Source organism: Dendroctonus ponderosae, unplaced genomic scaffold (assembly GCF_020466585.1).
Source record: "Dendroctonus ponderosae isolate FM_Combo_2020 unplaced genomic scaffold, Dpon_F_20191213v2 Dpon_F_20191213_1, whole genome shotgun sequence".
NCBI classification, from domain to species: domain Eukaryota; kingdom Metazoa; phylum Arthropoda; class Insecta; order Coleoptera; family Curculionidae; genus Dendroctonus; species Dendroctonus ponderosae.
The window spans coordinates 45,209,517-45,232,069 of NW_026017110.1; the positions used below are offsets into that span (position 1 = coordinate 45,209,517).

The 22,553-nt window shown below is 37.7% G+C and overlaps 3 protein-coding genes and 1 long non-coding RNA gene across 4 annotated transcripts; 1 reads left to right on the forward strand and 3 right to left on the reverse strand.

Annotated features, from left to right (window-relative positions):
* Positions 1 to 2,677: 2,677 nt before the first annotated feature.
* LOC109533019 (platelet glycoprotein V) lies at positions 2,678 to 3,977 on the reverse strand. The gene is made up of 3 exons (XM_019898208.2): positions 3,842 to 3,977; positions 3,564 to 3,783; positions 2,678 to 3,513 (listed from the first exon to the last, which is right to left on the reverse strand). Coding segments are annotated over exons 1-3 (945 nt in total). The 5' UTR covers positions 3,844 to 3,977; the 3' UTR covers positions 2,678 to 2,790.
* Positions 3,978 to 9,058: 5,081 nt separating this feature from the next.
* Positions 9,059 to 9,997, forward strand: LOC125505804. Its single transcript, XR_007282424.1, has 2 exons — positions 9,059 to 9,462; positions 9,517 to 9,997. It is a non-coding gene; the product is annotated as an uncharacterized LOC125505804 (long non-coding RNA).
* A 2,402-nt stretch (positions 9,998 to 12,399) lies between these two features.
* On the reverse strand, positions 12,400 to 14,222 carry LOC109546084 (tetra-peptide repeat homeobox protein 1-like). Its single transcript, XM_019916919.2, has 4 exons — positions 13,527 to 14,222; positions 13,262 to 13,469; positions 12,910 to 13,202; positions 12,400 to 12,851 (listed from the first exon to the last, which is right to left on the reverse strand). The coding sequence occupies exons 1-4, from the start codon at positions 13,536 to 13,538 to the stop codon at positions 12,510 to 12,512; spliced, it is 855 nt and encodes a 284-aa protein (XP_019772478.2). The 5' UTR covers positions 13,539 to 14,222; the 3' UTR covers positions 12,400 to 12,509.
* A 3,754-nt stretch (positions 14,223 to 17,976) lies between these two features.
* Positions 17,977 to 18,644, reverse strand: LOC109533020 (cuticle protein 64). Its single transcript, XM_019898209.2, has 2 exons — positions 18,535 to 18,644; positions 17,977 to 18,473 (listed from the first exon to the last, which is right to left on the reverse strand). Exons 1-2 carry the CDS (start codon positions 18,541 to 18,543, stop codon positions 18,036 to 18,038), a joined length of 447 nt encoding a protein of 148 aa, XP_019753768.2. The 5' UTR covers positions 18,544 to 18,644; the 3' UTR covers positions 17,977 to 18,035.
* Between the last annotated feature and the right edge of the window lie 3,909 nt (positions 18,645 to 22,553).

A 22,553-nucleotide genomic window follows, 5' to 3' on the forward strand; every position in this document is an offset into this window, starting at 1 on the left:
AAAAACAGCCATCGACAAGGTTAAGGCAACAACTGCCAAGCTGTACCCACTCCTCAATCGAAGAAGCCAGATGAGTATCAGGAACAAGCTACTCCTCATCAAGACCATAATCAAGCCGACACTGGCGTATGCCTCCACTTCGTGGGGATATGCAGCCAAATGTCACTTGAATAGACTTCAAGCCACAGAAAACAAACTTCTGCGGATGGCCATATGGGCTTCCGTTCGGGAGTTTCACATTTAAATGAGAAACTCCCGAACTTACCGAACACATGATCTTGAAGAGCCACTCGACATTTTATCGCAGACCAAAACTATTCTCTACTGCAATTCCCCCTCCACCATCCTCAGAAGAAATTGTTGATAATAATACCTTCGGTGTCGAGGGTCTCCCTGACGGTCCTCCTTTCTCTTCCTCACACACATAATTTAAAATGGTCAGTTTTGTCAACATCCGGACCACCTAGTGATCTTTTCATAATATGTAAAAAAAACTCGAAAGCATCACTTTTGGTAGGATATACAAAGTTTAATATTGGGTCTGAACATGTTATTATTAATGAATTATCAAAGAGACTACATCAAACTAGATGTTCTTCACAGGGCAGTCGCCCTTGCAACTTCAATAGCGGCGTTTTATACGACGACCACGTGCTTTCAAGCGTTTTCAAAGTAACAGCAAAACTATTCCTTACTTCCACTTAATCTATATAGATGCGCCCTGGTTTGTTAGAAACTCCCAAATCTACAGGGACCGTCCTGTATATAAAAGCCTATTTAAATGGGTACGAACCATATCAAAGTTGTAGCGGACTTTTTGATGGAAGCAGCAATGTCGCTTTCCATTTTCAATGTTTTGGGTTGATCGAGATAAGTGATCCACGGCTAATTGAAAAATGTATTTCGTTCATATCCTCACTCACATCAAGGTAGGTACGTCCTTAAAGTCAAAATGAAGCAAAATTAGTTGGTTTTTCTAACGATGTTCCTAAAGTTGCATTAATTCGGAAAATTCAGAGATTTAGATTTTTAATATTTCTTATTAACTGCCAAATTTCCAAGCCCAATACAGCCCCAAGGCTTGATTTAAAAAAATCTTCCACATCATTCAAGAGCGAGTAACATGTAACATCCTAAGAAATATCCCCAATTATACTACTTATAGCCTCCGAAGCTGGGAGCCATATCTCGAGAACGGTAAATCCGAGCGAACCCAAAGTTGTACCAGACTATAAAGGGCCGAAATTTTATTTTGTCTGTCCGTATATGTGTGTATGTTATCAAAAGTTGTAGACAGGATTCAGAGCGAATTTTTGCAGATATTGATCTGAAACTTGGCACACAGCTCAGACAGAGTCTCGAAGTTTTAGTGATTTGGTTTGGTTGGATTCACATTTGAAACGGCTGGAAATAGCGCAATTCTCTATAGGACCTTGTTCAAAGCCGATAAAACGAGCTTTATTTTGGTATAGAAATTCAGGATCGAACTAGGAATTCGCCCTTTTCTAGGGGCCTGAAATTGAAAAATGACATAACTCCTAGACGGCTCGAAATATCGCATGGGTTGTAAGGACCTTTTTGGATAGCCCCCATCGAGACCTATATTTCATCAATTAGCTTTAATCATAAATTCCTAACCTATAAAGAGAAATAAGCAAAAATATTAAAATTTTGACGAAAGCCCACATCTCCGAAACGGTTTAACCTATGCAGTTGTCGGTAGCCTCTTTTGATAGCCCTTCTTGAGTAGTAACTTTTATACACTTGGTTTCATTAGGAATTCCCAGCCTACATGGAGATATAAACAGAAATAAGGATACGTAAAAATGCAAAACAAAAAATGTAAAACAGGTAATATCTTCAAAACGGTCGAAAATTACGGATGAGTCATAAGAATCATTTCGAAAAATCATTTTGATATTTATCCTTCTGTCTATGCATATATTTTTTTCTCAACCGTCCACACCAGTCCTGGCTGATTGCGCGTGTAATTCCGAAGGTATTTTTTGGCATTTCATATGTTTACCTGTTGGCCAGCTTTTACTACAAAGTCATGCTCTCAGCGTGGCCATATGAAAACCATACGTAATATAATAAATGTTAACAAAAAGGTGGTGGCAGCCCGCAGGGCGACTTGTTTTACTGGATTCAAGTCGTATACTTTTGTAGAGTCATGTAACAGTGGACCGAAATGCAATTAAAATATAGATACTTTTATAGTTTTTGTTTTACAAGGTGTGCCATGAGGAAGCAGTATCGATTTAACCACGTATTAAGTCCGAAAACACTTTGTTTCAAAAAAAGTTATTGCAACGATTTTCCAATAAAAGGCATACATTATATTTATTTTTGAACCGCTTTAGTAAAATGGCTTAAACTAGGTATGACCATAAAGGGAATAGAAAAGAGTTTTCAAACCAGGTCTACCTTGACCCCCAATTATATTTAAGATTTTAGCTAGAGATGTTATCTTGATCTGAAAAGATTTCCCCTTCAAAAAGAAAATCGGAGCGTTTTCCTTTGTTAAAATTATCATTATTATTAGTTATTATGGTTTTCTGCTAGCGATATTTTTTCAAACGTTTTGCGTTTTCTGAACTGTGGTAGTTTGACTTATCACACTTACCATGTGCAGTAGGTGTGCAATCTAACCCTAACTAAGGTAAATTAAATAAAGTTTTGACTCAAAAATAGTGTTCAATTTATTATGTCATGCAATGTTCCTTCACACATGGTTGATCATCTGTCATATAAATAAGTATTGTAAGAACAAGTGAGCTCTCCTCTGGCTCACCATTGAGTCCCGAACAGGGTTGGTGTACCAAAAAGATTATCAATCATACAGCTAGCCCCATTCTGCTTCAAAATGTGACAAAACTCGCCAGCCTTAAAATCAGTTGGCATATCCGTATGTCCCAGCGATAGCAGTTTTAAATTGGGCAAAACTTTCAGTAAATTTTTTGCAGATATTCCGCTGGATTTCAGTACTTTCCAGGACACTCCCAGTAGCTCCAAATGACCCTTCTGGCTGGCCAAGGCTTGGAAATCAAACTCCTCCAGATCGTTTTCGTAAAAGCCCAATTGTTCGAGTTTAGTGAGCTCTTTAAAAGCTGTTTTATGAATGTCTGCTAGATGATTGTTGGTTAGGTCCAACATTCTGAGGTTTTGCAAGCTGCTAAGAGCGTCAGCAGTCATGCAGCTGATGCCATTGCCCCTAAGCCCCAATTGTTGTAGATCTTCCATTCCCTTAAACCAGTTCTTTGTTACGCAGTCATCGGTAAAGTTAGCCTCCGATATGAAAAGAGTTTGCAAATGCTTGAAGTTCTTGAGTATCAAAGGTTCCACTTGAAAATTCTTATTCGCCTTGATAGTTAGAATGCGGAGCTTTTGCAGTTTTTCTTGTAAGCTAGCGTCAAGATTGGGAAAGTAGGAACGTACTACTTCAAGCTCGGTTATAGGGAGAAAGGCGGAAATGTGCTCGATACGGCTTCTCCAGATTGTGAGTTTATGTAGCTGCAATACCAACACTTACTATGTTTTAGTGTTAGTTAGAGCAAACGTACTTTAGGAAACTGCCGAAAAGTAACCTCACCAATGCTTCCAGAGCAAAACATCAAAATTAGATGGTCTACAAGCTCCTCGCTATCTAGTTGGAGTTCAGATGTTTGCAGGGGTGTGTCCTCCATCAGGTGAGCACTAAATAGCATTACTTCCGAATTAAGTTGGATCACCGAGGTACAGGCTGTGCACCCAATCAGTACCACTAGTAGACATGCTCTCAACCTATGGAAAACAAGCTACTTGTCAACAATCTCCTTATGTTTGCATTCTCATCACTCACATGATTTCTTTCCTACCTCTCACTGATTTAAAACAGCACTTTTTTTTTCGAAAAACGTGTGATAAACAATGAAGAAGAGCTTACTAAGATTGGTCTGCTTTCAGCATAATAATTAGTGTTCGAGATAAGGGGTAATGTTGTTACCGACTTTACATCTATCTTTGCTTTTGTTGATACCAGGCCGCTGCAAAGAGTAAAGCGATCGATATATATAAAAAATCCATTTACTAAGAGGGTCCTTTCATAGGGCAGTCAGTTTTTGAATAAAAGGCATTTTTTTCCGCCGAAAAACCTTTAATTTCTTAACGAATATCCTTTAATCTGGATACACTAAGTCCAGCGTCGTTCCAGTTTTTTATCCCTTCCAAATTATATAATTTTTTGAGGTCCTCAAAATATGCGTTTGTTTCAATAATCACCTCTTCATTGGACCCAAATCTCTTACGACCCAGTCATTTCTTCAGGTTTTGACTCAGAAAATTGTCACAGGAGGCTAAATCGGGAGAATATGCTGGGTTGGGCAACAGTTCGTAGCTTAATTCATGCTTTTTTGCCATGGCGACCACATACGTGTGCACCCGTGCATTGTTCTGATGAACCAGCACTTTTTTCGTCAAATGCGGTGGTTTTAGCTTTAAGTCAACATCCAGTGTCCAAAAGCTCTTGATACTATCTGCCAGTGATCGCATTACCTTTCTCAAGGTCATCGATGTGAATGACACCACGTGAATCCCAAAAAACTGTGGTTGACAGACAAATTTTGGCCTTCTTTGGTGCATGTTCACCTACAGAAACCCACTATAAGTTAAGATGCCTACAACCTCAGCCACCTCGCGCACTTTTAATATCTGATCTTCCAGTATCGTTCCATGGATTTATCGACCATTTCTGGTGTAACAACCTTTCTTAGACGACCTGAACGTTCTGCGTCATTTGTGCTAGTACGACCACAACGAAACTCAGTAAAACACTTTTTAACCAGTGAAATTGGTGGTGCAGGGTCTCTGATGGTTTTCTTACGTAAAAAATAATGCTTAATGAGCACCCGAAATTATTTTTTTTCCATCTCCTTCCAATGACTGTTAAACACAAACTAAATGACGTAGCGTGCTCAAAATTTCACTACGCAATACATGTTTCTTCATAACTATTTAAAACTCCGGTAGCCATGGAACTATACAGAGTGACAATAAGAAATACAAAGATAAACGGTAAATTCAACAAGATTTGTTGACTGCGGAACGTACTTTCGAAATATCAACCTGTTCTCATAACCTCGAATTGGTGTAAACCCTACAACACTAAACATTTGAATAGTTAACTCCAAACAAGCCAGTGCCTGCGTAATCTCCTTATTATCCACTCTTATCAAGCAGCTTCTCGTATTCAGTAAATTAACTCCTGCTCCATTTGTATCTCCTTGTGCTGTGTGTATCGTGCAAACTTGGTAGGAATGTAGCCTTTCCTCGTATTTATTTGGTGCTTGGGAAAGTGTCAGTTATCGTGCTTTGAGTGCCACTGGAAGGCCCTGATTCGATTATGTCCAATACTTGTTTCTCTGTGTCTGGCACCCGAAAATCGATTGTTGTGCACTATCTTCCTGGAACCACTCTGCTCGCCCTTTGTTGGAGTAAATTCATTCAGCTTTTGCTATGTTACTGTAGCATTTCCCCTGAACTAATCGCATATCCGCAAATTCGTGAAGGAAAATTCGAAGTAAGTCACAGTTTGACAAATTATTGTTTTTATTGGCAAGAACTGTCTGCCTGTAACTATCTGTAAATGATAAAAAACATCATTGCCGCTGTGATTTTTCATCAAAAATTTGTAGAAGAGAACTTTTTTGATATCAAAAATTTTAGTAATTTGAAGCAAAGATTGTAATTTTTCGTTTTGAATGCTTAAGTATTCCAATATGCTTCCAATTAAATATGGAACACTTTCAAAATAATGCTTAATAACAAAGTTGAAATTTGATGTTCAACTGTTAATATCTTCTAGAAATTTTCGAAAAAAAAGTTGTCTATATTTTTCTCGTACTCCCCAAGTGATCCTCTATCAACCCTTAAAAGGGATGACGCCAATTTTCAATCACCCGGTATAAAAAGTGTGGCGCGCTGTGTAGCTGTATCAATACGGCAAGCCGTATCGGTGTCGCTGTGGGAATACCTGAAAGTTCAGTCTTACCCCTTTATAGGCCGTGTTCTATGCCCGGGCCTAGCGGCTACACTACACCCGGGCCCGAATAATGTATATTTGAAGTGATACAATAATGCGAATTGTGTCGATTGAAGGCACCACTTTTTTTGCAAATTTAGCTTCGTCTCTCCAGATGATATTGTCCAAAAAAAGATTGGCTCCATGCGACAAAATCACGAGATATGCACAGAATGCCACTATGGTTGAAAAATTAGTTTGTCTCAGATGCTGAATCATGGCAAACATGTGGGAATTGAATTAATGTTTGCGTTATATTCTACAACCTGTTGTTGGGACAAGCTGGACTCTGGCGCAGTTTGTCTTACAGACATAATAACATATTATTTCTATGCACGATTGCCGCAACGGATCCAATTTAGGTGATGACTTCTGATCTTGCGAATATCGAATCAATGTGTCACATGTTCTTGATGTAACTTTATCAGCTTCTGCATACATAATAAATGAGTTTAAATAATCTTTATTTGTATAATTTAAGCATCCCGTCATGATTATTAATTATTTTTAAACGGTAAGAGTAAACATTATTTTTGAATTTGAGTGTAATAAAGCCACTTCAGTCATGGCAGCTAAAACTGGCTGCACTTAAAATACGGCGCGACCAAAAGTGCCAATATTTTGAAATATATCTTTGACAGACTCTTAGACTAACTTATCTTTGTTTTTATAGCAATAATATTTAAGATAAATTTACTAAAATAATTTTTTATTTTCATTTGAAAAAAATGTATTTTGGCCGTTTTCTCATTTTCATTTTGAAGTTAATTTTTTAACATTTTGTTATCGAAATTCTCGAAACTTAATCCTTTTCACCTATAAATGCGACTCAAGTTAAGTATCACATTTTCCCTTATAAGAAAAATGAATAATTATTCGAGTGCTTGCAACTGTAGTTTTCTACATAAAATTTCAAATGTCTCAAAAACGATTATACTTGGGTATATGACATTATGCATAAAATATACTTAGAATTTGCAATAGAATGCAAAAAAATATAATATATAGGGTGTTCCATTTAAAATGAACAAGTTGATACCTCCGGTCTAACCGAAGGTGTCGCCATCTTGAAAATATTGTATATCTCTTGCCCTCCCGCTCTTGGTATACTGTCCAAATTTCAAAATTCTCCTAATAAGAGTTTGCGATCTATCTTCTCTCTCCATTGCCGGTTTCAAGTCCAGATGTGAAAGGAGGAGGGTTGCGCGATGGACCAACCACCCATTCTCGGAGAAAAACAGGCTGTTATGGAAACCGACAGGATGCCACGGAATAGGATTGATTTAACACGACTAACCCGGCAATAAAAACGGCAGACGAGAATCAGTAGAAGACGGAATGTGCTCAGACGGTTTAGAGCCGACGTGGTTTCACAGACCATGAAAAAAACTGCCAAATATTGGGATGGACATACCATAAATCCAGGAAATGGGAAGGCGCGATAGTGGAGAGAAGAATATTAGTAAATCGTACATATTCTACAGCGTAGGGCTTGGTAATACTGTGTCTAAAGACACTTGTGTGTTGATGCTGTTCTGTGTCTATGTTCCGCGACATCTGGCCTCTTACGACCCGCTTGGCACGGATTATTTACGTTATAAAGCCACACGAATGGTTATGGAATCTCGAAGTCACCGAGAGACTCCCACGTTTTATCTTATTTGCAAACCCTCATTATTACATGTTATATGCAGTGTCGTCTACTTAAGTTCTCATGATATGGGAAAATTTTTATTGATGATCTTATGGAAAGAGTTATTCGTCATTAAAAATTCTGCAGGGATTTAAACCTAAAACAAAAATTGTAGTTGAACCAGTCTTAGTGGGAAAGCACGGGAGATCACTTCGCCCACTGCCTCATTGCTTTTGATAATGTGCACCGCACTTGTGGACGAAACGCCAGGAAAAAATTCCTATGGACCACGGCTTCAAAGCCCGAAAAACATTTTTATATAAGAAATCAATGYTTAAACTAGATTTTCTTCCTCCTATTCAACGATTTTAACAGGGTAGCCTACTCTTCTAATCACTTGTATRACAAGGACACCCAACACAGTTGTTTTTGTGTAAACACTAACCTGAATACCAATATCTGAATGCACGCAAGTTTAATTGTTCCTACAAGTTTGAAACGCGATTGTTCGGAAACCTCTGGACATAAAGCAACAAAGTAATAACTTGTGTAATGCGAATTGAACGCCCTTTGAAACGATTTTCCACTTGACCTCCCTTCCCGTTTAAGATGATAGGGGTGACATCTACTCCTCCTAAGGGGTTGAAACAAGGAGGCTAAAAATGTTCAATTAAAGTGTCCCCTTTGCAAATAAAATTAACGGGATTTTCCGATTTTTTATGTTTTCAACTGCAAGAAACATATCAGGGGTGAGAAGTTTTCAAATTGACACACCGTACTTTTCAAACTTTCCCCTAATTAAAGTATGCGATTTATCCATCGCGGTGGTTCTCAGCGGAACACCCTGTGTATTTGCCTACGTGATAAACCATATTAGGTAAAGACATTAAATGGATAGGGGTTTTGTGACACTTTAGATGAAACGCATTACTTACCTCTATTTCAATTTGAATTTTAAAGTCGATTTGCACATTTTTTGGCACGCAGGCGCCATTTCAATAGCTAGTTTTTATATCCACGTCTAAGTTTGAAGAAAATATTCTCACACAAAATGTCAAGGGATAGGACTATAAACGGTTCAGTCTCTTTAGTTTTTATCTCAATAAAAATGGTAGCGAAATACCGCGAAGCGTCCAGTCTAAGTGTTCTGTTCTTAAATCTAACTAAACTTCAAAAAATCTCCAGTATAAACTGAGTGTAAAATCGTTCAGAAAATTCGTAAATTAGATCAGCAGCTAATGAGACGTGACCAAGATAGTTGCTATGAGAAAGTGGCAACCATTAAATTTAATTGTTTCGCATAAATTTTTTTCTCGTCACTACATGTTTTTTTAATTATTTGCTTAAAATGATTGCTGCTAATTTGGTCAAACAACTCGTTTGTGTCGTTTGTGGTGTTTCTAGAGCTTGTTCCGAGATAATTAATTGAAAGGTTTTGTATGATTAGGACGGCAGGTTAACCATGAACCGAAGCATAGACATCGAGTAATTACCGAAATATAATTATCGAATCAATCGGTTCACTTCCCAAGAGACTAATATTTCTTTAAATCAAGCGGAAAAATAGAAATCAATTGACATGCAAAACCGCATATTTTTGTTTTTCGCACTCACATTAAAGCGTGGCTCTTATGCAACGCTGATCGTCACATCCAAAGAAAGTTTCCATCATTCGCTCCAGTTTTCCCCTCTAGCGCTTTCTTCATATAAATTAATCTGAGCATGGATTTTTTCGGCAGTACCTGTGCTTTGCATCAACATGGAATTTCTCGTAAGTAGTCTTTTCGGTCAACTTTTCTTGTTTTCACTTGATTATTATGTCCAGACGTTAATAACCCTGCTTAGCATCGCCACGTCATGGTCAAGTGGCCAGAAAAAACACTCGAAACGTAGTATTTTTGGCGAAGGCTTCAACTCCTTTGCTGGAGTCAACTTCATCGGCAATCGTATACCTCAGGCTTATCCGGTACCAGTTGATCGCCCAGTGGTGGTACGCCAACCCGTTCCTCTGCCCATCGATCGCCCTTTTCCAGTCCAGGTGCCAGTTTCTGTCGATCGGCCAGTGCCAGTGGACCGACCAGTGCCTTTTGCAGTGCGAGTACCAGTGCGAGTTAATGTGCCAGTGCCAATTCCAGTACCTCAGCTCGTGTTTCTCAGGCAGCCCACTCGAATACGCAATTTTGGGGGTTTTGGAAGCTACCGCAGGTACTGGAGTTAGCAGTTTAAATAAGAATCTAATTCCGGATGTAATTGTTTTGTGCTTTGTGAAAACTCTGGTGATTTTAGTAAAGAGAGTGATATGAAGAGATTGGATCTTTTTATTTATTTTGTCTCTTTCATTATTTTATCCACTATATTTACATTACTGCGCACCGACAAGTTCATGAGATTGATTTAACTTTTTGAAGTAGGATCGGTAGGTCACAACAGGTAATTGGTTTGTAAAATTGTGGAACTTGAACCGCTTTTATCTTCTTGCGTCAGAAGAACTGTTCATTTGAAATGATATTTATGGAAGCCCTAAAATATTGAACTTGTTTATCGTAATGATAATTTAATAATTCCAATATTTTTATTAGGTTAATAATTTATAATTGGACCAGGAGTAGCTAAAACGTATTTTTAGTTTTTTTGAGAAAGCACTTTTGACTCAGTCCAGCATACCTCAATGTTGAGAGCGGTTACAGACTGCAGTATTGCTCATAGATACACGACGTTTCTTCTTATTATATATAATAACGCAACAGCTACAGCAAGCATCTAGTATGGCGACATAAACAAATTTATCTAGGAGAAAAATATTAGGCATGGAGACACTATATCTCCAAAAATAATATCCGCTCTGCTGCAGAGCGTCATGCAGAACAACAGTTGTGGAAGTACTAGAGTCAACATAAATGGGCAGTATTTGAACAACCTAAAAACAACAAGTTTGCAGTGGTCACAGTGGTGTGGTGGTGCACGCATCCGCTTGTCATGCCTCAGACCCAGGGATCGATCTCCGGCCTAGACGTGAACACTTTTCACGCAGCTACGCTGTGACCACCTAGTGGAAAGCAATGGTAAACTACCACGGGTATTCTGCCCAGGAAAACCTCTCAACTGGTGCCGTTCGGAATCGGCGGTAAACGGCAGGTATATAGAGTTGTGGTTGATGGGTTTCACAAGTATGCACCTGAGGTCTTCTACGCTCTCGGAGTGAGTATGGCACAAGAAGAAGAAAGTTTGCAGATGATGTAGTCCTTATTGAACACCGGGTAGATCATGCATGTCAACTTTTTCGGAGATCTTATGCACCAGTTGGCATAAAAATTAACTTCTTTAAAACACAATACACGACCAACCTTGAATTGGCCAAATACATTTCAACGTTGGGTAAGTAAATAGAATAAGTGCATGCCTGTAAATATTTCGGCCACTAGATTAAACTCGGAAAAGACAACCAGACCGCAGAATTGAAGAGGAGAATACCACTGCAGAGTATAGAGAAGGATATGTTTCATTCAAATAGTTTCATGTGTCTAAAGAGGAAGGTTTTTGATCAGTGCGTGCTCCCGGTTCCTACATAGAGCAGAACCACTGACTGGTACCAAGAAGATAACAAACAAAATGTAAGTTGCACAAAGAGCAATGGAGAGATCAATATTCAATTTATCCCTCAGATACTGAGTTTCAAACAATATAATTAAGGAAAAGCCCGGTGTTACGGACTTAGTTGATTGAATTATAACGCTGAAATAGAACTGGGCGGTCCATGTTTGCAGAGTCAGACAGTCAGAACTGGAAGATGAACAGAGACAATCCTAGAATGGAGACCCCTAGACACGATACATATAGAAACCGAGGACGTCCCCAACGAGATGCTCTGACGACATCAAGCGCATCCAGTGCTCAAGAGCGGAAGCAATAGAATGAGTAACGTGGAGGCCTATGTCCAGCAGTGGACACAAAAGGGCTGTTGATGATGATTAAGAATCCAAAAAAAGGCACTAATTCAGACTGTGAAAAGGAGAAAAAGGGGTTTCATACATTAAAAATCAAACATATTTGCTTTCCTTTAAAGAAAACGATGCGGTCTTTCCATTTTTTCCGTCACAAGAATGCTGAAAATATGTTTGGGGATTCACTAAATAATTTAAACCTAGAACCCCTTTACCAAGAAACACTAAAAAATAAATAAATACAAGAAATGGGAGAATTTACGAAAGTTGCTAGATTTTACCTTTCCAATATACCATCAATTTTATAAAGACCTGCTCCATGAGCCAAAGCCGCAAAAATAGAGTGATATTAGAAGATAATAATTACATAAATTTGTTGCCAGATTACGAGTAAATTCTCTTATTGTATTGATAACATTACTTTTTGTGAAAAAATATTCAGAAAAATTGATCGCTTTGTCGTTTTTCTATCTTTTGATTTTGTTTTAATTCAAGATCAAAACAACCTAATTGATTGTTCGTGTATTAAAAAACTTTTTTATTTCTTGAGTAGTACTTAACTTTTTCACCTAATTTAATTTGGAAGCTAGGATTTTTTTATCGCATTAAAAGTTTGACGGTTCCTTTTTCTATGCTAACCTTTTGCAACTTAGGCGGTTTTGCTTCCAACTCTTTGAATTAACGTAACAAAGTTGGTGACGTTTTCACGTCATTCTCACGATTTGTGCTGGCTGGGTAGGAAAAAGTTCCTCCAAAAAACATCCTTGTAAACTTTATAGAACATTTATTAAAATTCAACAGAAACAAACAACTTCTTAACCTAAGGACTAGACAACAAAACAAAGAGAATCAGTCGATTAATCGCAGATCCCAAAAATCACCACCCGTGATGAGCATCGTAATGTGAGGAGTGGTGGGAGTGGTGGGAGTGAATGTCCACGGGTTCAATGTGGGCGTGGATTGCAACAGGAACCTTCTGTTTCACGATGATTGGGTGTGGGACCGGGACGGGTACATTTTTGATGATATGTACTGGAACTGGCACTTCCTGCACCACCTTCACTGGGTGAGGCACGTTGATGTGCACTGGTACTTGAACGGGCACTTGGATTGGTTGGTCGACCTCAACTGGCACATCTTTGTAGACTTTGACCTCATACGGGCGCGGCACGTGCACTGGGTAGGGACGGTCTACTGGTACATCAACTGGAGTTGGAACCTACGAAAACGAAAGCGAAGACCTCAGTTGGATTTTTCACCAGACATTGGGTACGCACCTGAACTGGAACTCGCCTCTCCACCTGCACTTGGTACGGTTGAGGAACTGGCACGCCAATTCTGTGCAGAATGGAGACGTGACGCTGAACTGAGTGTCCCAAGTGGTAGTGAGCTTCATTGGAGTGTAGGTCAGGACCTCCTAGAGGCCCTGGAGCTCCGCCACTGACACCTCCAGCCAAAACCGCTCCTGATCCTAGTGATTGTCCAACAATGGAACCGGCTGAAGAAAGCGATCTTACACCTACTCCAGCTCCTACGCCTACACCTACTCCTACACCTGCACCTGCTACCCCTATGAAAACATACATGTAGGTTTAAACTCTAGAATTATTAGTCGAGCCGTTTAAATACCTGAAAATCCAGAAGAAGAGAACCCGGACGCTCCGCTAGAGTGGATCTCATTTTCTAAGGGCAATGAAGGCACTGAAGGAATATCTAAGTGTCCGCCACCGACTTCTACGCTTCCAGAAGCAATGGGCCCTCCATGCAAAAAGCCACGCTTTACTTTGTTGCCTGGGTGGGCCCAACCAGTGGAAAGCGCTAGGAGAAGGACAAACGCCTGAAAATAAAAAGTAAATTAAAAAATTGGATTTTAAAACTAATAGATTGTACTTACTAAGGACTTCATTGCACACCCAATAAAGTTGTAGAAAATGTGATCAAGCTCTCGAAGAAGACTGATGACACTTTCCGAATTTCACATTTTTATATGCACCCGGGTGTCTGGGTGGGATAGATTTTTTCGTATCAAAATGCTTAAAAATTCTGCTTTCTTTATTTTAATCGGTGCACGATAACAACGTAACTTCTTCGCGCCCAGAGGGCAACATAAAAATGCGGATTTCGGTCGGACACCATCCATTACATAAAGCCGTGACTCTTCACCAGCTGCAGATTTATTCTTATTGGCCAACACCAAAAGGCTGAACGAACGAAAGTAAAAACCGTTTCAAGGTAATCGGCGGCTGCTCTTGAAACCGATTATAACTTTTCCGATTTATATGGAAAATTAAATAATGCACGTTCATAAAGCTTTTGAATGTTTCTACTCAGATGGTAAATTGATCCTGTTGAACTACTTTTATGGTGAAATGCAAAAATGGGACTGAAGCATGTCGTTTCGGATATTTTTTGAGCTTATTCGCAATCATTAATTGTCTAAGATAAGTCTAGATGTGATTCTAAGTATTACGGTTTCTGAGAATCTTCAATATATATCTATTTAGGAAAACCTATCAAAATTAAAGAAAACTTAACCTGAATGCACGCGAAAACCATTTAAAGCATGGAATTGTCTTGAATCTCGTCAATGGAATTGTCTGCTGAGGCGTGCAATTGTGTGAAAACACTAATCTTAGCGCAGCGTTGCTTTGACTGATAAAAATCAGCATTTATTCGGTAATGTAAACTCACGTATAGATAACAAAAACCTCACGTGGGTACTGAATCTGAAATGAAAGTTCTCATCATTTTTCAGAAGGGCGTGTAATTGCGAGCAAATATTCATTTTTACCTCACCATTGATTTGGTCGAAAAAAATCAGGATTTATTAGAATTTTACTGAAAATTTCGCCACTTGCAGAACATCTAGCTCCCTCCAGATGGGAAAAGTGTCAATGTGCTACTAAACTTGACGGGGAAATTCTCATTTTTTAAGGAAGGGCGTGTAATTGTGTGAAAACACTGATTTTCGCGCAGCATGGCTTTGACTGATAAAAATCAGAATTTATTCTTTTGTTACTGAAATTTTAAGCTTTTGAGAATGTGAACTCACCTATGATGACCAAAACCTCAAGTGGCTATTGAATCTGAAATGGAAGTTCTCATAATTTTTCAGAAGGGCGTGTAATTACGTGAGAATATTCATTTTCAGCTCACCATTGATTAGTTTAAAAAAAATTAGAATTTTGCTGAAATTTTCGGCACTTGCAGAACATGAAGCCCACTATAGATAGGAAAAGTTGCAAGATGCTGGTAAACGTAAATGAGAAGTTCTCATTTTTATTAGAAGGCCGTAAAATCGTGTGGATAAAATAATTTTTAAGACCACCATTGATTTGGCTGAGAACAATTATAATTTTTGCCGATTTTGATGAAATTACCCGAACTCTTTAATGGAAAGTCGCTTATAGATGTCGAAACTTTAAAGTTGCTCCTGCGGTTCCATGAGAAGTTGTAATTAAAAAAATGGCATTGCGCGATAACATTTATGTTCAGCTCAGCATTAATTCAGTTGGAAAACTCAAAATTTGTTTATATTCTATCAAAATCTTCAACGCTTTTAGACCAACAACTTCCTCATAGAAGATGCTACTGAGACTTAGTTGAAAGTTGTTATTTCTTTAAGAAGGGCGTGACATTGCACGAGGACATTCATTTTCAGGCGAGCAAAATAAAATATAGGTTTTTCCATAAGGAATAGCATATAATTCGTTTTGAGGATAATTTATATCTCCATTGAGCGCCAAATACGTTTATATCCGAAACGTTGGTGGCAATTTAGAGATCCGCTAAACGGCCGCTGAAGTGCCGGTTCAGTGACGATTKACTCGACCCGAAGACGGGTTCGTTTGAGATTTCAACCGGGACTTCAGCAGCGTGGTGCAACTCACGATCAAAGAATTTTTTAAAACAGCAAATTGYAGAATCGCTTCGGAAGGAGAGAACTTGACAACTTCGTACTTCTTGTAAATTCTGGAAATCTTTTACAAAGTTAAATAATCACGCCAATTACAAATCCACAGAGAGAAACAGAAAACATATTTAAGGTATCTCAAATTAGAACTCGAAATTCGATTGAGCGATTGTTCGGTGTTTTAAAACGCCGCTTTCCTGTACTATCTCTCTATGTGAGAGTATCTCTAGATGCAACAAAATCGCTCCTTATAGCATGTGCAGTATTGTATGACGTAGCGCAAAACATGAATGAACCAAGTTCAACTCCAGATCCCAATTTTCGGTTTAATGCAGAAGCAATGCCTCAAAACAATAATAGTGCCTTAAATAACAACAATAGTGCTATGAGTAACAATCATACAGAAGATTTTATACTATATTTTATGAATTTAGTTGAGAGGCGAGAAGAATCTGATTAAAGTCATTAGGATGTTCGAATAAGTATGTTTATATACATAGGTCAATTTTAACTAACAAATTTAACTACCTTGGCCTGGAACTTTCCGGCTTTAAAAGTAATTAGAAGAGCTGGCTCTCTGAATCCCCTATGGTGCAATAAGAGTATGGGAACGGACACTAAATYGAGGATCTACARAACCGTCGTGAGGCCCGTGATGATATATACCACAGAAAACAGGGCASAAACAGCGAAAACCAAATGACTCCTAGAGASAGCTGAGATGAAAATACTTCGTAGAATCATCGGGAAGACACTGCTGGGTAGAGAGAGAAGCAAGGATATCAGAACAGCCTGTAATGTCAAGAACATCAATSAATGGGTAGCAAACAGGAAGAAGGAATGGCATGAGCACATAAGCAGGATGGACCACCGCAGGATATTGGGACAAAGAGACGTTGGGCGCCCCAGGAAACTATGGAGCGATAACATCACGCAGGTGAGCGATAATTGAACAGGCGAGTTGCCTAAAATCAAGAAAGAAGATATACACAGGTACCAAGCCCTCAGAACTGACAAGAAACCAATGATTTCGATTGGCTGATGTTGTTCACGCAATGTAGCCAATGATCGATAACACAAGTCATCTTCCGGTTGACAAAGCCGAGGCTCAATAGTTTTTATAATACACAAATGAAGTCAACCGCCTGCTGAAAGTGAAGCCACGGTTGGTCGGCAGGAGGTTCAACCCGGCCTTTATAACACGCGCCCTTAAAATAAACGAGACATAAAATACTGCGAGTGGTACTCACAATACCAGTTGTGATGCATGGTACGTATGTTTTCACATCACCAGGCAGTGGTCGGATTCGCTGTCTGCTCCCCTGCTCCCCTCTTACATCCATTACTTTGAAGCCTGGTTGTTGTCTAGCGATGAGGTGGGCGAAAATTTATCTAAGTCCTCTTGTGTGCGGGTTAAGTATGTCGAAAAATGTAATTTCAATAAAAATATAAATTTTATGCAAATAATGTTATTTTAATTAGACTCAGGATATTTAATTTCAGTTTATGTTAACAAGTTGTTAAACAAGAGTGAGTGCATACGAATATGTAAAATTGATACAAGTTTTCGGTTTTTTGCAAAATCTCAATTTTTTGAGACCGACTTAAACTTCATTGATTAAAAAATAGTAGCAAGTAAAATTAATTAGGAATTTTGCTGTAATTTTAATTTTTATGTGTCTTTATTTGGTCTAATTCAGCTAAAACTAAATGAATATGAGGCAAAACAATTATTTTAATTTAATAAAATTAATTCAGTTTCTTTAATTCCACGTTTTAATATTTATGGTTTTTATTGCTAAAATAGTTGAACCATCGAATGTTGTGGAAAGACATTTCATGTTAAATTTAGAGTAACTTTTGCAAACTAATTTCTTTGCTGAATTAATTTTTCTCTAAGAGCTTGAACGTAGTTGCGATTATGGTAAGAGTTTTTGCTTGCCTTTTGATAAATAATGCGTTCTCTATTGTAAAGTAAGGCTTTTGATCAATCAGGAAACGACGGGAGGAGGCTCTGTCATTTTTTTCTAAATATCTAAAACTTTTTAAGACAAAGCACACAACAAACGCACCTTTTGAAAAGGTGAATTTGCTTCAACCATTTAAAACATATCTATGAAATACGTTGCTCTTTTTAAGAAACAATCATGGCAATTGTTGTTCTCATTGCGAGTTATTGGAGATTTTGAACAGTTTCCAATTTCAAAATCTAGCGACTGCCTCTTGACACAAGTTTTTATTAGAGCAGCACTATAGGTGCTTTCGTTCTACGTTCGATATGTCCGATTCCAAAAACTCCTCTTGAAATAGCGGAAACCGTTTCCCAATCCACAATTTGAATATAGTTAATAATTGCCAATCAGAACTGAATTAATTTCCAATTATTAGCATTTCAACACGCTGCAGGCTGTCACAAAAGAAAACCACCGAATTTGGTAAAATATTTTATATTTCTCTACACATGTACAAGGTTAATTAAAATGTCCCGATTTACCACCATCCACTGCCGTAGCTACTGGATAGGCCTCCGTAACCACCGGACCAACCTCCATAACTCCTCACTGGAACAGCGACTTTAACAGGTACGGGCACCTTGACTATCCTGGTGACTGGTACGGCCACCTTCTGGATCACTGGCACGGCGTGTGGAACAGGCACTGGCACGGCCACCCTCTTGATAACAGGCACGGCAACCGGTTGGGGTACAGGCACGGCAACAGCTGCAGGCGCTGCGTAGAGAGATAGACCACTATTGTAGCCGCTGTAGCCGCCCAAGCCTCCATAGCTTCCCAAGCCGCCAAGACCTCCAATACCTCCAATGCCTTCATAGCCTCCATAGCCTTGGCTAAGGTAGCCACGTTTAACTCGCGTAGAGCCCTTCGTGGCTTCTTCGGCATGAACTGCTGCAAGAGCGACGATGAGAAGTACCTGGAAGTAGATGTTGTTCTAGCAAACCATTGGATAATAGATAATTATGCAAAGTACTCACGATTTTCATGGTGGCTGTTGATGGGGTTCAAAACGATTGTCGAATGCTGAAGATCGACTGGGTGGTTAACATTTTTATAGCAAGTTGTCTGATGAAAGGAGACCTTGATGAGTCCACAATATGCTTTTCTTGTTTTGTTACAGAATTTTGGCTCGAATTGGGAACAACCATTGGCGTATAGATGGGGGAAATATTTTGGTTCTTTTTTGCTAACTATAACTGGATTTTACTTAATTTATGTATAGCTTTCTTGACGCAAAAAACTTTAGATATTGACGCAAAAATTAAGACATCAAGGCTTGAATGAAAATTTAAACATAAAACAATTAACTAAAGTGGTAAAAGCCTGTCGCCGACCGCACCGTCTCTGGCGCCTAAAACAAGTTTCGTTATGAAAGATTCGGCACAATTCAGAGCAAATTATTGGTCGCAAGTGGGTTAATGCATCCTTTAAATTATGTATATATTTCTGTTAGCTAACATTACCTATTAAAAATATTCAAGTTCTGGGTTTCTCATCCCAAAATTTAACGGTAAAAGTTGGAATCGTAATATAATTATTGGCAAATCGAGAACTAATCTACCAAATTCTGACCGATTTTGCTGCAAAATTAGACAAATCCAAAAGTAAATCTTCAGAACAGAACAGAACCAGAGCAAGATTATAAAAAAGCATTTAAGATTTTTATGAAATATTTTGAAGGGAGGCCAATTGGCCATAAGATGGCGAATGCATTGAATTGTCGCTTGTAACTCTGTTATAAAATATGTACGGTATACATATACAGGGTGAGTGAGTTCATAGTAGCAGGACTTTAACGGCCGATACAAAATCCAATTTTTAGATCGTAATATTTGTAGAAGATATGCATTGTCGCAGAGTTAGCATTTTATTTCTATTTCTTCTAATACGCGCAAATCTTAGCTACCGTAACAAAATTCTATATGCTAGTAAATCCAATCATGCCGAGGGTGCCATATGGCACTAAAATTTGATTTTTAAATAATAATAAGTTTCTTCCCTTACCGGTATCAACAACTGATTTTAAAATAATATAAATTTCTGTTCATATTTACTTAAGAAAATTATTCTTTTTTGAAATCTCGAACAGAAACTCTTTTCGAGATTTTTAACAAACTTAAATTAAACAATTCAAAATTGCGATAAGTCTTAGAATATGGAATGTTGTTACAGTATCTAAAAAATTAATATGTTCATCTTAAAATTTGATTTTCTATCGACCGTTAAAATCCTGCTACTATAAACTGACTCATCCTGTATAGTTGAACTCTTACCTATTTGCCAAAAAATAATTTATTACATAAAGTTGAAGTTTCAAAAACAATTCTCTAATATCAGCTTTAAATATTTTTGGAAAACTTACTTAGTGGCCAAATTCATGCCAGTCTTTAGTGGCCGAATTAGATTTTCTGATCTAAAACCAGAGGAACCATCAGCAAATGGTTAACAAGAAGTGGCAGTTTTGCAGACGGCACTTATTGGTTTTCCATAACACCGACTAAAAATTCATAAATACGAAATATTTACGGTTTTCTCGCTGACATGCAGTGTATCTATTTAAGCACCATATGAAATTCTCTTTTATTGTTAATTTGAAAAAAGTTTTTCTTTATAGAAAGTTATAGACACACAGGGTGATTCAAAATTGGCGTCATTCCTGTGGAGGTATTGTCTGGCGGTGTTTTAGGAGTACAGAAAAAATAGTAAAAAAATTAGTTGTTATTAAAAACTGAGAAATTTGCAAAAAAATATATTAGCAAAATGGCAACAATGTTTTTCAATGTCTGGCTAATTAACATGACGCAAAGACCTGTTGCTTCGTAATTATTTAAAACTCCGATAACCATGGATAAATAGAAAAAGTACCAATAAGATAGACAAGGATAAACGATAATTCAACAGGAGTCGTTGAATGACGAAACCAATTTCGAAACTCAGAACCTCGAATTATTAATTTGTTTACAAATTACAACACATACATTTGAGTCTGTAACTCCAACCAAGTGCCTGTGTATCAACTTATTATGCAGTCGTCTCGAGCAGCTTCCCGTATTCGGTTAGTTAACTCCTGCTCAATTTACGCGTGTTCAGTAATCCATTGGTTTAATGTGATCTTACATACGTGGTAGGAATGTAGCCGATATTTATTTGGTGCCTGGGAAAGTGTCAGTGGCTGTGCAATGTTCTGAGTGCCCCTGGAAAGCCCTGCTGCAATTATATCCAATACTTGTTCCTCTGTGTCTGGAACATCAATTGTCGTCCACCATCGTCCTAGAAAGGSSASTGGCCCCTCACTTTTTGTTGGCATGAGTTCTTTCAGCTTCTGCTATGTTACTGTAGCATTTTTCCTGACTTTATTGCATATCCGCAAATTCGTGAAAGGAAATTCAAAGTAAGTCAGAGTTTGACAAATTATTATTATTATTGACAGTGTCTGTTTTTTACAATTACCTTAGTTACTAAAAACAAAACAACTTATAACAAAATTCTCATATCGCCCTATTCATTTATATTATATTAGGAGGTTGGCGCGATAAAGACAAATAGATTTTATTTACTCGTTTTCCAACATTTTCCCCCCCTTGAAGTAACAGCTTCAACCGCTTTGAGATCCGTAGAGGACTGACTTTAGTTACTGATCTTGTAAATATTCCATTTTTTGTTTTAATTTTGATAACTCTTACTGTTCCATCAGACCCTGGCATGACCTAAATAATTCGACTCAATGGCCAGTGTAGTGGCGGAACGTTATCTTCTTTCAGAAGCACCATATTTTTAATCATCTTTTAAATTTTTAACATGCTTGAACCACTTTGGTCTGCTTTGCAACCTACTCAAATATTCAATTGACCATCACTTCCAAGAGTTTTGCTTAATTTTACTACAATGGTGTTAATGGTGTTAAGCAATTAAGATAATAATCTGAAGGATCCGATGAAATTTGACTCAAAGGCCTTGAATTTAAAATGGCTTCAATTTGTGCCAACACAGTAGTGAATTCTTCAAACGTTAAAGTTAGATTACCAATTAGTTTTTTCAAATGAAACTTTGTGGACTTTATCCCTGCTTCCCATAAACTACCCCAATGAGGACTAACTGGTGGTTGAAATACGACTCAATTTTCCTATTGACCAATTCTTCATGAATTTCTGACAAGTTCTTTTGATTTGTAAAAACATTTATTACATTTATCTTTACAAAACTTTTAGATTTACAAAAACCCATCTTGATATTTTCAAATTGCCTAAATCACTTAAATTATTTGAAAATGTTTTCCAATGTTCCTTAAGATCTGTTGGAAGTTCACCCAAATTTGCTGCATTAATAATTTTGCACAAACTACTACAGGACTCACATAGCCCAATGGATCAAATATTTGAGAAATCTTAGACAAAACAAGTCACTTAGTTATCTTCTCAAAAGTTATTTTAATATTTGGGAAAGGAATTTTAAATTTATCCTGACCCGGTTGCCACACTATACACTCGCCTGAATCTAATATAGATAAATCATTTGACAACCACTTAAGCAACGAAAATCCTCCTAACCGCAATATCCCAGTCAATTGAGTTTTCAACTCTGTAATCATATTATTTGAATTTGCACCACATAGTATATCATCGACATAACAATTATTTAAAATAGTATTTGCTGCTAGTGGATAATTTAAAATTTCATCCGTTGCCTATTGATTTAGACATCGAGTAGCCAAAAATGGTGCAGCCTTAGTCCCATATGAAATGGTTTGTTCAAAAGTTCAATCACGTTGATTGGATCATGTGAATTCTTTTTTGACCAGATGCAAAAACCTTGCCGTCACACCAAAATTTATACAGGTAAGAAATTTAATTTTGGGAACGGACAGAATTAAATAAAATATTTAAAAGTCTTGGACGTATTCTATATGCAATGTTTCCATCATAAAAAACCAATCATAAAGCAAAGGATAAATAAAATATATAATTCAACTAAATGGAAAAACATAAATAAAAGAAGA

Coding starts and splice junctions, on each gene's coding strand:
- LOC109533019 (XM_019898208.2), bottom strand. Junction 3,514..3,563: donor CTTTTCGGCAGTTTCCTAAA/GTACGTTTGCTC, acceptor TTGGTATTGCAG/CTACATAAACTCACAATCTG.
- LOC109546084 (XM_019916919.2), bottom strand. Junction 13,203..13,261: donor CTCTTCTTCTGGATTTTCAG/GTATTTAAACGG, acceptor ATGTTTTCATAG/GGGTAGCAGGTGCAGGTGTA. Junction 12,852..12,909: donor AGAGGCGAGTTCCAGTTCAG/GTGCGTACCCAA, acceptor TCGTTTTCGTAG/GTTCCAACTCCAGTTGATGT.